The sequence below is a fragment of the Armigeres subalbatus genome, unplaced genomic scaffold (genome assembly GCF_024139115.2).
Source record: "Armigeres subalbatus isolate Guangzhou_Male unplaced genomic scaffold, GZ_Asu_2 Contig527, whole genome shotgun sequence".
Lineage (NCBI taxonomy): Eukaryota > Metazoa > Arthropoda > Insecta > Diptera > Culicidae > Armigeres > Armigeres subalbatus.
This window is the reverse complement of record NW_026943290.1, coordinates 118,275-132,786: the sequence shown is the minus strand read 5'-3', so window position 1 is coordinate 132,786 and position 14,512 is coordinate 118,275. Positions and strand designations below refer to the sequence as shown.

The following is a 14,512-nucleotide window of genomic DNA, read 5'->3' as shown; positions in this document are numbered from 1 at the left end:
ACCACCCTACTAATATTATTTGTTTTTTTTTATGAATACGATACCAATACTACTATAGTATATGACAGTTTTTATTGTACCAATACTTTCAAAGCTTTGTTTTGGTACTCAACCCACCTTCACCTTAAGTGAGCCAATACATGCATCTTCATTTATCTAGCGTTTTTGTTCATGTTGTCAAGTCAACAACGAGGCGCTGAAAACGATCATACTTTTAAGGTGAAAATTCATTCATAAAAATTCAATTTGTGGTCGTACCTACTGGTTTTGCTTGAGAATTTCTAACAAATATTGACAGGTGGTATCAAAAATTAACGATCATACAAAAGTTTCTCAATGTTTAGGAGTTAGAAGTTAGTCTATATTGAGGATATTGTGTATATTAAGAAATAAGTTCCCAAATGGTTGAACTACAATAGTCTTGATTTTGTTTCATTCAAGGTTCTGGCATGAAAAATGAAAACTTTAACCCTTAAATGCGCAATGTTGTTTTAAAACAACAAACCGAAAATACGTTTAATGTTAATAATTTCAATGGTTATTTACGTTAAAAATATTTCCGACTATTTCTAAAAAAATCGCCTTGCGCCTTCAAGGGTTAAGCCTTTTGTACATCTATACGTGCCACACTGATGGAAATTTAGCGAATTTGTGAACCGTTTAGGGGTCGTACACTAATTACGTAAGCACTTATGGGGGGAGGGGTCTGCCATTTTCTTACGTTCCATTTAAATAAAATATTTGTATGAGAAAAATCTTACATGGGGGGAGGGGGTGTTGAAAAACCCAGAAAAAATGCTTACGTAATTAGTGTATGGCCACTTAAATAGTCCATGGAAGCTGTTGAAAATTATAGTACATATATGGTAATGAGCATTATATAAGTATGTGAAATAGTATTTTGGTTTTGAAGCAACTTTAGATCACATTTTAGTTTAAAAGTAAACATATGATCTATAAGACTGAAAATGTCAGTTGAATTAGGCAAACGATAAAGAAAAAAAATCTGCTATGAGCCACAAGCGGTTTCGCAGTCTTTAATTTGATTCAATTTGTTTGTAGAATGATGAACAGCACCCAAAATGTTATTTCAAACAGTGTGAATTGAAGATAATATACTTCAACAATTTTCACCAGCTACTATTTGTTACCATTTACGAATTCTCCGGATGGGATCGGTAAATTTTACTCACAAATTTCCTAACCCAGAATTCCCATATCAGTTGTAACAAATGTGCTCCATATATTCCACTACCGGCGAATGCAGATGGATACGCAAAAAGCGAGCTAATTGCGACAGACAGCCATCCGACGTCGACGCAACACAAATCCTAACATATGGAGACAATTTTCACTCGTTGGAACCTTTTAGGTATCCGCCTTCGCCATCCACCGGCACAACCCTTTGGATGCAGCATTTTCCTGTCAGCTGCTAGGTTCAAACCTAACGACAACATGCTAAAAATAAGTTCCCCCAAAATGATAAGGTCGCTACCAACCAACGCCAACGGATGGAAGGTGATGTGACATTGCGACATGCCCGACGAGAAGGAGCGAGGTTGTATCTGGATTTAACATCTATGCGCCTATATTGAAGATGTAGACCCCTAGTTGACGAGGTAGTATAGGAAAGATAATAGATTGCAAATCTAAAAGGAATCCAGTTCCATCAATGATAAGCTTGAGTGATTTTTTATAGACTCCTAATTTAGTACTACATTAGCCACATAGTACAAACTTTTAAATCTACTGGAACATATTCCAGAGGAAACGTAATGCCATGAATGAAGAAGCACATATACGTGGAGTTTTATGCATGCTCGTGCAAAACAAAAAAGGAATTGAAGAATCAGGTGGCAACAATAGACAAGAGAAGCCATTCGATCATCACCGTTGCTTCGTCGTCCCCAACGATAGGTACCGACCATCGTTGGAAGTAACAATGGGATCAAGGGGCAAACATCCTCCTCGACAGTATCTCCGTTACGCAACCAAAACATCATCCCAAAAATTCCGTGGCGTATGGCGATGTAATGTAGGCGTCGCATCATTCGATGTACTGTTGCGTACGACACCAATTTCCAGCAATCAGGAATTAATGATTGAGACTTTTAACAAGTGAAACCATGAAAGGATGGGACAGATACTAGGATGGGAAACCTAACGTCTTTTCAGCAGTGTTGGAAAAGCTTAAATTTTCAAACTTCATGCACGATTCAAATAAAACCCGAGTCAAATTCCACGGGACTCGTGGCCCAGGGTATCATTAATGATTCGACTCGCGAATTGCATCATTGCATGGTTTGTGAGTGTTCTACTTTATTGAATTCATTGAATTTACACCGAGAAACACCGTTGGAGTTATCAGAAAAAAAATCTTCACGAAATTCCTGAGGATTCTTTAAAATGAGGTACATATCTGCATCTAATTAAAGAACAAAGCTAATTTTATTGTGCACGCATCATCTGAAGATCGTATGGAAACTGCTATGGAAATCGCCACTTACGTGAAAGAATGTTTCATGAGGTGGTCCATTAACTCTTTAAATAAAGTCTATACAATGATATGGAAATGCTAATATCATCTTTCAAACTTGGACGTACATGTTCATGATAGAATTAGAGGCGAAAATATAGAATTGATAGTTCCGTTAGGATACGGCAGGCATGAAGAATGTTTTTATAGAAGTCGATTTGAAAGCGAGCGGAGGGCAATATTTGTGATGGCACATATCACACGACCTTCCTTCTGCCAAGCTCCCGTCTATACATTATCTTTAAGCTGAAAGCCAGTGGTTGTTGCGAAACGATCTGACTGTTGTAAACGAAATTATAAAGAAAACAGAAATGCTCATTATTGATATTGATGTTAGTCTTTTACACGTTAAATTGAATTTCCCACGATTCTGTTGATTCGTAATAACTTTTCATGCCAGCATCAAAACGTTTCGCAACAAAGACGATCTGTATCCTTGCTTAATTTTCTATATTAGCAGTGTATTCATAAATACAAAGCTTATTGTTATTGATAAAGCTAGACATTCTTAAGGGCCAACAAAGGTTAAGTTTATTTTTCATATTTTGGATAACGCAGAAATCTTAGGAATCTGGAGCATTTGAATGATCTGAAAATATTCTGAAAAATTTGATTCATGACAATGATTTGACCCGAAAGGATTTAAATCAGCTTTAGAATCTGTAAATAAAATGGGATATCAAAAATGTGTAAAATTCGGAGCATCCTTAAATCTTCTTCTTCTTCTTATTGGCATTACATCCCCACACTGGGACAGAGCCGCCTCGCAGTTTAGTGTTCATTAAGCACTTCCACAGTTATTAACTGCGAGGTTGCTAAGCCAGGTTACCATTTTTGCATTTGTATATCATGAGGCTAACACGATGATACTTTTATGCCCAGGGAAGTCAAGACAATTTCCAATCCGAAAATTGCCTAGACCGGCACCGGAAATCGAACCCAGCCACCCTCAGCATGGTCTTGCTTTGTAGCCGCGCGTCTTACCGCACGGCTAAGGAGGGCCCCTATCCTTAAATCTACAATGACCTAAAAACAGGGTTGCAATATATACCCTTATAAAAAAAATATAAAAAAAACCCTAAATAATTTTCTTATCAATTTCCTCATCAGAAATGCTGCAACTTTTAGCAATTCATTAGAATTTCTTCATCTAAAACGAATTTGAGAACTTCAACAGCCAATTCTTCAACATTGAGAAAAAGATACAAAGGGAAAGTGGGCATAAAGCTGGCGGTGTAGAGGTGTAGAGAACCCGGAAGGCACGGAAAATGCTGGGTAAAGCGTACCATTGGTACTTTGTGTACCTGAAGGAATAAAATAGACCCCATTTCGCGGTCCTTATAAGAGGCTAAGGACCAGTAACTCCTATCCCTATCTCCTCGTGGCGCTGATCGGGATGCGAGCAACCTTAGGGAAGATCGGGTAGCCAACCCCGGTGGGAACTATGGTGGTATGCTGACATGGAAGGAGGGATTTTCTCCTCTCCGGAGGCACAAATCTGATCGAGCGTCTGTTCTCCATGTTAGGCGCGGCTGATCATCGTCCGAGTGCCAGCGATGGACTCTAAACAAAACTGTGCGCATCAGGCTGCATCGTGTCAGCATCGAGAAGGCAACCCTTTAACGCGATGTAGGTAGCGCAACCCTGTAAAGGTAGTCTACCGAAGATTCTACAGTTACCAAGAAGGGAAAAAGATTGATGTTGGGCTCCTGGCTAACGAGCTGAAGACGGTTGGCGTGAGTGTGGCAGCAATCCAGGAAATACCGTATCCCAGAACTGGATAACGTGAATTCCGGGTGGTGGATCCCATAGCGAACACTTCATTCAAGTACCACATCGCCTATAGTAGCGGTTACAGAGCAAAACGAGGAGATGGCTTCATGGTGATCGGGAAGCAGATGAAGCGTGTTAGCCGGTGGATAAGCGACCGCATTTGCGTGTTGAGAATGAAGCATCTACGTCCACGAACGATAAGCCTGATATCGTGAAGGATGAGTTCTATGAGAGCCTTTATAAGGCCTACGGAGAGTGCCCAACACACGATGTAAGGATTGTCATCGGGGATGCAAATGCGTCATTGGTACGGTAAGCCTTCATTCCGCTACCAACGATTTTGGTCTGCGACTTGTAACCTTTGCTGCTGATAGAGGGATGACAATCAGCAGTAGCTACTTCGAACGTAAGAATATCCGCAAACACACCTGGCAACATCTGAGTGGAGACACTTGCTCATAGACGTGCTTGACGGACGACATTTTTTGGATGTTATAGATGTAAGTTGTCAGTTGAAGGAGTTGCTGAACAGTACCACTAGAAGCTGGACGAGCGGATAGGAGATGCCACCGGATCTGGCGACGTCAACAGATTGTGTGAAAATATCCACGAAGCTGTGTTGTTATATTTTAAGAGGATTTCCACATAAAACATGTTAAGTTTGTTATACCAAAAATATAGTGATCAACGCATCAGTTCCTCGCTTTTCCTAAAATTTACCAGCAGCAGATGTTTCAGCTGTTTTAATCAAATCGAAAAGCTTCAAAATGTGTGCTGTGTACGTTTTATTGTATTTTATACATCACACGAATACTAACAGACATTTTAATTTTTTTAATATGTTTTTTATGAAATTGTAAATAAATAAAAATCGTATGATTATGATTTTTGATTTATGATTTTTTTTTTAATTTGTAGGACAAACTTTTATATAGCTTCTTATAAGTTTGTATGACTTCTGTTGGGTTGGGAATTTGGTTTTCTGGTTTCACTTTCGAGGTATCTAACTATACAACACGCGTTATAAGTAAAACTATCTACTTTATTCGGTACTTGTCGATATATTTAACCGGCGACGAAAGGTACAATAATTATTAGACTGCGACATGCAACCAACTGACTTCGACGATTGGTTCTTCGATACTAACTCTTTACTCTTCTCTATAGATCTACATGGTATGCCTACGTACTATAACATTGTCCCCGACTGTGAGCAAGGGAGATTTAAATTTAGAGAGATTGTAGGTATATTTGCAGTTGCCTATAATATTCACCACACTCTCCAGTGATCTACAAGCTGTGGCTACTATATCTGCTGCTAAAAGTATTATTGGCAATGGGTTGCGTTCATGGCTTTTCGTAATCGGCATCATTACCGGCCGCCTTGAAATGACTAGCAATTTCAACTTAAAGCTAACATTAAACAAACATCTAAATCAAACTCTGGCTAACTACAGACAAAACTATTCTAATAACATTATGTGTACATACATGATTGTAGATAACGACTCATTTTAACAATACAGTTTGGAGTTCCATGCACTATTTTATGATCAATTCCATTGAACTATAGTTTGCGATTTTGCTCCGTATCTTTGGAACTGTTGAAGTTGGTGTTGGTGGACTGTATGAAGCGTATGGACAATTCTTCTCCGTTAGAATCTTCTTCGATTGAGGCTCGGATGAGGCCTTCGGCTTAGTAGGTGCAGTATCATTACCCTCGAACGAGACGACATCCACCTCGGATGAGGTGAAGCAAATTCTGGAATCAGATGAAAGGCGCTTTTTTACTCAATAAAAACATGCAATGTAACGACTTCCCTGGAGTGGTGGCTTCGAGCCACCACGAGCGCACCTTGCGCCGATGACGATGCGTTGCACATGTAACACGTGAACGTTTTGATGGAACGTTGTTGATGGTGCTGTCTTCAAAGTCCTCGCGTGACATCCCTACTTAAGTGGTTGCCCGTGGGTGTGCTCGGCAGTATTGCAATGTCTTCAGTTCTTCCCGTCTTGCATGAATGAGTTGGTGCCACGTGAACCTATCAATGAGCAGAAGTGTTGCTTTCTCGAAGTACTTAGAATTGAATGGTAACGTAACTGTGCGTGGAGGTCCCTTGACCTCCACTGAATACTGGTCACTCTACATCATAAAAATTCAGCAGCATGGAATGAAATTCGATGATTCAGGTCACAAGGCGAGTGGGTCGAACTGGGTTGACATCGGTACAGTAGCTACGTGGGCGGAAGACATCAAGCCAGGTATCATGGACGTAGAAGGTACGGACATTGGTGACATCGGAGAGATGGCGGTCAGCGACCGCCGAAGAACACGAACAGCTATGGAGTACAAACATTCCTTTGGCTTTTTTGATCATCAGTTTAAACAAAAATTACTTATCTGGTACGCGGAGGTCGTTTGACCTCCGCTGGCGCACCCTTGTGCACCCGCTGAACGAACGTCTATTGATCGTCTTGACTGTTTGTCAAGAGCGACTCGTTGTCCTGAATCGGCAGGACGCATATTTTACTTACGGCCCTAGTGTACAGACCGTCTTGGGTCCGCACTTTAACAACGCGTACGTTTCCATCATTTCCATGATGTATCTCGACGATTCGGCCAAGTGGCCACCGGAGTGGTGGCTGGTTTTCGTCCTTGAGCAACACCATCGTGTCGACCGCAAGATTTTTCTTCTCGACTATCCATTTAGTGCGATTTTGTAAATCAGACAAATACGATGTGGACCATTTTCTCCAGATAATTTGCAAGTAGCACTGAACTCTTTGCCACCTCGACAAACTGCTTTCTTTCAGGTCCTTCAGTGATGGTTCGAGCACTGCAGTCATCGGTCGATGTATTAGGAAATGACCTGGCGTAAGTATGTCCAGATCCGTTGGGTCGTTGCTCACTGGTGTGAGTGGACGGCTGTTCAGACATGCTTCTATTTGCGATAAAAGCGTCGAAAACTCGTCTGGCGTTACTATGCTTGTCCCAAGAGTTCTCTTGAGATGGAACTTCATCGATTTCACCGCCGCTTCCCAGAGGCCCCGAAAATTTGGCGACCTCGGCGGTAGGAACTTGAAGTGGATTCCCTCGTGTGCGTCCGCTTGCGGTATCGATCTTGTGAAGGCTTGTGAGTTGAAGAGCCGTCGTCGCAGTCGATCTAGTTCTCGCTTACCACCGATGAAATACCTTGCGTTGTCGCACATTAGGATTTCTGGATGCCCAAGACGAGCTACTAAACGTCGAAGAGCCGCGATAAATCCTTCGGTGGTTTGGTCGGATACCATTTCGATGTGCGCTGCTTTTGTAACCAAGCATATAAAAATAGCTACATAACAGATGCGTATATCAGCTTTGCGATGAGGAAAGCGAATTTTGAAGGGACCACAATAGTCCACTCCTACTCGAACGAATGGTGAAGCCGGAGTTACGCGCTCAAGTGGTAAATCACCCATGAGTTGCTCCTCGACTTTTGGTTTTACGCGAAAACAGTTTACGCAGCTATGAACGACCTTTCTGCATAAGTTTTTCAGGCGAAGAGGCCAGAACCGCCCACGAATACTGGCAATCATTAATTACGGCCCTGCGTGCAAGAGATTTCTATGATAGTGTTTTACAATCAACAATGACAACGGATGGTGGTTATCCAAAATTATAGGATGCTTTCTACTTGGAGAGACTGACGCATTTTCAAGCCGACCACCAACGACGAGTATTCCATTTACTAGGGCAGGATGAAGAGATTTCAACCTGAACGACGGAGAAACTTGTCCCCTCGATGATATTTCTTCCTTATCATCGGCGAAGCTGTCGCTTTGAGCAAGGCGTACGAGTGCCAGCGTCGCTTCTTCACGTTCTTGATACGATAGGTAGCCTTTCCTTCTGCTTGCTGGGTTGCTACAGTTGTAGGTGAATCTTCGGCATAAAGCCGCAATCCGAACAAGTGCCAAAAAGCTTGATCGCAGTTTGAAGATATCGTTGGGAACTTGAAGTTGTACGGGAACGGCAATAGTCGATTTTTTCTCCAATAACGATTGATCCAACTCTTCTGCATCCGTCGTAGTTCCTTTTGGCCAAAAGTTGCGTGGATTCCTTAACCATTCTGGTCCGTGCCACCAGGTGTGATGATTTGCTAGCCTTTCTGGTGTCATTCCCTGGATATAACATCTGCAGGGTTTTCAGATCCGGAGATGTGGTTCCATGTTCCTGTTCTTGTAAGATGCTGAACTTCTGAGACCCTATTAGCGACAAACATCTGCCAGCGGGAAGGAGTTGAAGACAGCCAGCACTTCACAATGGTCGAGTCTGTCCAAAAGAACGGTTGTGCCTTGACCCGTAAGCTGTCGACAACCTTTTCGTAGACATGGCTCAGGAGAACTGCAGATGATAGCTCCAACCTTGGTATGCTGATTTTCTTCCTTTTCCGCTGCACATCATCGAGTGGTGCCACTCTAGATTTGGCCGTGATTAAGTTAACCGTAACCTGGTCATCGAATGAAGTGCACCGAAGATAAATACACGCACCATAGGCCTTCTCGGATGCGTCACAAAATCCATGGATTTCCAACGAAACGATACTGTTATCGAAAGCGAGCCACCGTGGAACCTTCAGGGTTGATAGATCAGCTAAGTTGTGTCTGAAGTCCATCCACCATTGCTGGAGATCTTCGCCAAGAGTTTCATTCCAAGAACATTTCTGTTTCCAGAGATTTTGAATAAATATCTTAGCTTGGACAACTACTGGTCCGACTAATCCAAGGGGATCAAATAGACGAGCAAAATCGGACAAGATGATACGCTTGTTAATCTCAGTAGAGTTGCTCCACTGAGGAACAGTGAACCGAAAATAGTCCGATCGAGGTTCCCATGAGAGACCTAGAGTTTTAATGGTTGCTTTTGATGGCTCTAGTTCCAAGGATGTGCGGTCGTCTTGGTAGTTGGCAATAAACTGTTTGAAGTTTTCCAACGAGTGTCGCAACGTACGTTCCTGCTTCACCAGGATGCGTAGATCTTTCTTCGTCATTTTCACTATCACTCACTGTACCACCTTACAAGTGTATTGCATTGACTGCGCGCGGATTTGACTAACGAGCGTCGCGATGTGACAGGACTAGCAACCCGAGAATTTCGTTCACCACCAACAACGGAAGAAATTGTACCGAAATTGAAGAATATTCACCCAAGCCACAATTTTAATTCAGCAAAATTGATTATCAAAATCCCACACATGAATTGAGAACATGCAAGCAGTACTGTAATTTATTTGCCATACCATTCGATATCAATATAATTTGCGATGGCGGTCTGATCATGCAATGCAGAGCCACCCCACTGACACACGTCTTTGATACTACTTAGCTTTGTCCTTTGGTTGATGATGATTCCAGCGCACAAATCCAGAATTCCTTTCCGACTTCCTTTCCGTTCCTCCTCGAAATTGACTTCTCACAGTCCTTCCGCAGCCTCACAGGCAGCAACACAACAGCAACAGCACTGCCCATGATTTCATAGTTGACGTAACAACCAGCACCATCGATGTTGGGAAAACGCATTTTTATTGATTTTACCCGAATCATCATATCAATCAACAAATTACATGAACTAATCTGTGTAAATGGACAATAATAGTAGTTATTTTAAGGCCGCGGGGAATTAATTATTATTCCTTTGATTGAAGTGGTCAAAATATGCATACGACAGTTTATGCGATCAAACAATCGTTTTGTGAAATGTTTGTTCCCATAACATGGCGTAAAAACCAGGCTGCTACGTTTGGTTATATTGCGCTAAAGAATAATTGTAGTTAGTTCCAACGATTTATTGATTGAAAAAGGGAAATCTTTTGAAAAGTTCGAGTTTCCAGGAAAGGTTTTTCATATAGCTCTTTCCGTGAAAATTAAAATTATGTGGTAAAGATAAAATTATGCGTGGAAGAGTTCATGTAGCAAAGAATTTAATAAGTACCGTACGGGGATTTTTGCACTATCACAGCATTAGAATGGTTCTGTAACAAGTGTGCAAGCAGTTACCGTTTTCATGCATTGGCCGAAGCCCTCGTTCCAACCAAATTTTAAGCAAAAATGGTTCCAATCCATATTTTAGAATACCCGAGTAGACGAGGATTAGAAGTAAATCAATCGTGATTGGATTGCAAAATGATATATGGGCCTGATTCATATGTAGGATATGAAAGCACAAAATATCAGACGACAATATCCAAATTTGCTATGAAATATCATGAGGTTATCAGTTAATGGTCTTTGGAAGAAGTGATTAATATCTCGAGCTATTAGTTTGTTTTTATCCATAACACATCTAGATATTTAAATAACACTTCGGTGCATTTTTTGTTGATATTTTTACCTGCCCTTTTGAATCTTACATCAAAGTCCATATCATGTTTTATAATTCATTTCTGTCCGGGTAAGGTAATGAAAAACATGAATAAGAATTGCATTACAATTGTAAAAACTAAAATAACAGTCGTGGAATATATGGTAATTGTGCTCGAAATATACATACCTATATTATCAAGCTGAGGTTCAAATAAAAAGCCAATTAACACGCACTAATTCTTATGTGTTAAGTCCTCAGCGGCAGACCTCTCCTGTCACGCAAAAAATGAAGCTAGATTTTGGTTCTGATATGCATTTTAAGAAAATACCCATAAATTACTACATTAGATAAGTGTGATTTTCCATACATAATTTTGATATGCTTCTGAAAAAAGTTTGACACAAATGGCTAATCATTGCGTTACATAATTAATGGATTTTTCATTGTTTTTTTTATATTATACTCCCTTTTGAATGATCGCGATTGTCTTAAATCAAAACTTCTGGCGACAAATTTAGCAAGCAAACATTATTTTATTGATTCAAATGAATGTAAACGTTTATCTCCAGAGCTACATATCGATAGATGAAAGCTTATTTTGTCGGATTATACCGTGGATTTCACAAGAAATGCTTGCTTTAGCAGGAACTTGCATATTAATTTTTGATTACAAAATCAGTTACGCCCAAATTATAAAGTAATCCTGAAATACGACATAGTAAAACGAAAACCTATATTGTGCTTAATAAGTGGATTGTGACTGTCGAAAAAATATGAGACAGGTTTTTGCTCCATATTGCAGCAGGTAATGGAGGTACGTCAACTTATGCGATCAAATGACCATTTTTCCTAAAACAATTATCGCCATAACTCGAATGTTTCCGAACAAAACATAAATATTTTTTCATGGAGCATATGTATATTCGTACGAAGAATCCATATCCGCAAAAATGTGTGTTTTGGTAATTTTGGCTTATACGTCAACTATGTGATCATGGGCAGTGCAGCAGTACCTCAGCAGCATACGTCCCGGTGGTGATACACTTTCCAGCAGCAACAACTTCAGCACTTGATGATGCCCGTATTCTTTTGTCCAGCGACGAGCGAACAATACGATGATGCGATGCAGATTCACTTTTGCCGCGTGCTTTCCGAAATCCGGCTCGTTTCGGACCAAATGTTGGGTTGGGAATTTGGTTTTCTGGTTTCACTTTCGAGGTATCTAACTATACAACATGCGTTATAAGTAAAACTATCTACTTTATTCGGTACTTGTCGATATATTTAACCGGCGACGAAAGGTACAATAATTATTAGACTGCGACATGCAACCAACTGACTTCGACGATTGGTTCTTCGATACTAACTCTTTACTCTTCTCTATAGATCTACATGGTATGCCTACGTACTATAACATTGTCCCCGACTGTGAGCAAGGGAGATTTAAATTTAGAGAGATTGTAGGTACATTTGCAGTTGCCTATAATATTCACCACACTCTCCAGTGATCTACAAGCTGTGGCTACTATATCTGCTGCTAAAAGTATTATTGGCAATGGGTTGCGTTCATGGCTTTTCGTAATCGGCATCAACTTCCATAAAACTTTTTATAAAATTTATATGACAAACAAACATTTTATGTGTGTTACGACGAAACCCCTTAAAACATTATTTTAGCTAGAACTAATTCCAATGATTTTTTAAATTTTCCGTCTCTTCTACAAAGTTGTCAAATCAGCAAAAATAAATGTTTTTGCTGACCATTGTAACTTCCTCTCTCTTAAACAACAAAGTTATTCAAATATTATAAGTTTTCATGGGTTTACAAGTTTTCAACACATCAATCAAGAATGTCGGCAAAAGTTTTCAATGTCAGTAGGAAGATAAAATGAGTGACTTTCAGCATATCGCGAAGAAATTTGCGACTTTTTTCAATTAAGGGAGTAATTATAAGTGGAAATACCTTTAAAAATATGTATAATTTAAAGATAACTTTTGTTGAATGTGATATGGAAAGTTACAGTGTTCAGCAAAAACATGTTATTTCGCTTGCTTAACAACTTTGTAGAAGAGACGGAAAATGGGAAAAATCAATGGAAAGAGTTAGAATAAAAAATATGATTTTGAAGTGGTTTTTACATAAAACGTCTTAAATTTGTTATATATAAGAGATAGAGACTCGACATGTTCAGCAAAGTTGTTCGTATTTCAATTTGCTACAACTTTGCGGAAGACACTTCGTGTCTATCTCATTCTGGTGGATTAATCATCAAACTGTTTTTATCGAAAGATGCGCTCCTAAATATCTTGAAACTTCTGTGAATAAACTCTATATCAAAAATCAACAATTTTCGAGTTTTTGTATTTCGATCGTGAAAATGACGAAATAAAACACTGTGTAATGGAGGCTTTTGTCCCACTGAAGAGGGAGACGGCGAGGAGAGGCTCAAACATTAACTCTACCAAGACAAAGTACATGGTGGCAGGTAGAGATACAGAAAGACCTAGTGGTGTTGGTGCTAAGGTAGTGCATGATGGGGATGTGTTTGAAGTTGTTGAAGAATTTGTTTACCTTGGAACGCTTGTGACTTGTGACAATGACGTTTCCTGTGAAGTGATAAGACGTATTGCTGCTGCAAATAGTGTCTTTAACGGATTATGTAACCGGCTTAGGTCCCGCAACATGCAGACTGATACGAAATTTGCTCTATACAAAACTCTGATTCTACCAGTGGCCCTTTATGGACATGAAGCATGGACGTTAAAAGAGGCGGACCGGTGAGCTTTCAGGAAAAGTATTTATTTATTTATTATCAGAATAAGGCTGGAGTGGCCTGTGCAATCCATAAAAGTCTTTTTCATTCAGCACGGTTCATGGCTGCACTTCGCCAACCACGTAGTCTTGGCGTCCGAGGGTCCGCAAATCGTCCTCCACCTGATCGATCCACCTTGCCCGCTGTACACCTCGTCTTCTTGTTCCCGTCGGATCGTTGTCGACAATCATCTTCACCAGATTACTGTCCGAAGTTCTGGCTACGTGCCCGGAAAATATTGTGAATCGTATAAAATACGGCAGACCTCAGTGGGCTGGTCACTTAGTACGAATGTCGGAAGAAAGAATAGCGAAAACAATATTCAACAGAGAACCAGATAGAGACCGGCGACTTCGTGGAAGGCCACGAGCACGCTGGCTGCACGTCGGACCTGGGGACCCTAAACGTTCGGGGAAACTGGAGGAACATCGCCCAGGACTGACGATTATGGAGCTCTGAAAGGCATAGGTGTATTGACGCTGTACTGACGCTCAAGTATCCAAGTAGAGAACCCAGAAGGGGCCGTAGGCTCCGTGGAGGTGGCGTACACGATGGCATTTTGCAGTAGAGGAAGACCTGAGGACGCGACTGGAAGCGACTGGAAGCGATCAATTGCCAAGTAATAAGCCAATTGGCCTAGGATCGAGTTCAGTGGAGTATGATACTCCATTCGGCGTAGGCTCATCAAGGAGCTGTATAGCCCTTCAAGCAAGTATGGATGTTACCACTGAATTAAATTAAGTATTCTGAATCCAAACTGTAGTTTTTGATGTTCGTTAAAACTACAACAAATAACGAAAAGCAGTCAGCACAGAGTTTATGAATAGGACTGAAGCTAGTGTATGTCATTTTTGATATCTACGACAAATATCGCATTGCTTTTTTCAAAACGTATTTCTCAATTGGTGACATTTTTTTCCTAGAAACAAGATGGTGCACATTCAAAATACGATCTTCAACGAAATAAGAACTGTTCATTTTATAAATAGGCTATGTGTTATATATATTTTATTCTATTAATCCAAAACTCGTTCCATGTACGATTCAAAA

General features: G+C 40.4%; 1 protein-coding gene across 1 annotated transcript; it reads right to left on the bottom strand.

The window, feature by feature from the left end:
• Positions 1 to 6,772: 6,772 nt before the first annotated feature.
• LOC134204353 (uncharacterized) lies at positions 6,773 to 7,600 on the bottom strand. Its single transcript, XM_062679179.1, has one exon. It carries the CDS (start codon positions 7,598 to 7,600, stop codon positions 6,773 to 6,775), a length of 828 nt encoding a protein of 275 aa, XP_062535163.1.
• Positions 7,601 to 14,512: the final 6,912 nt, after the last annotated feature.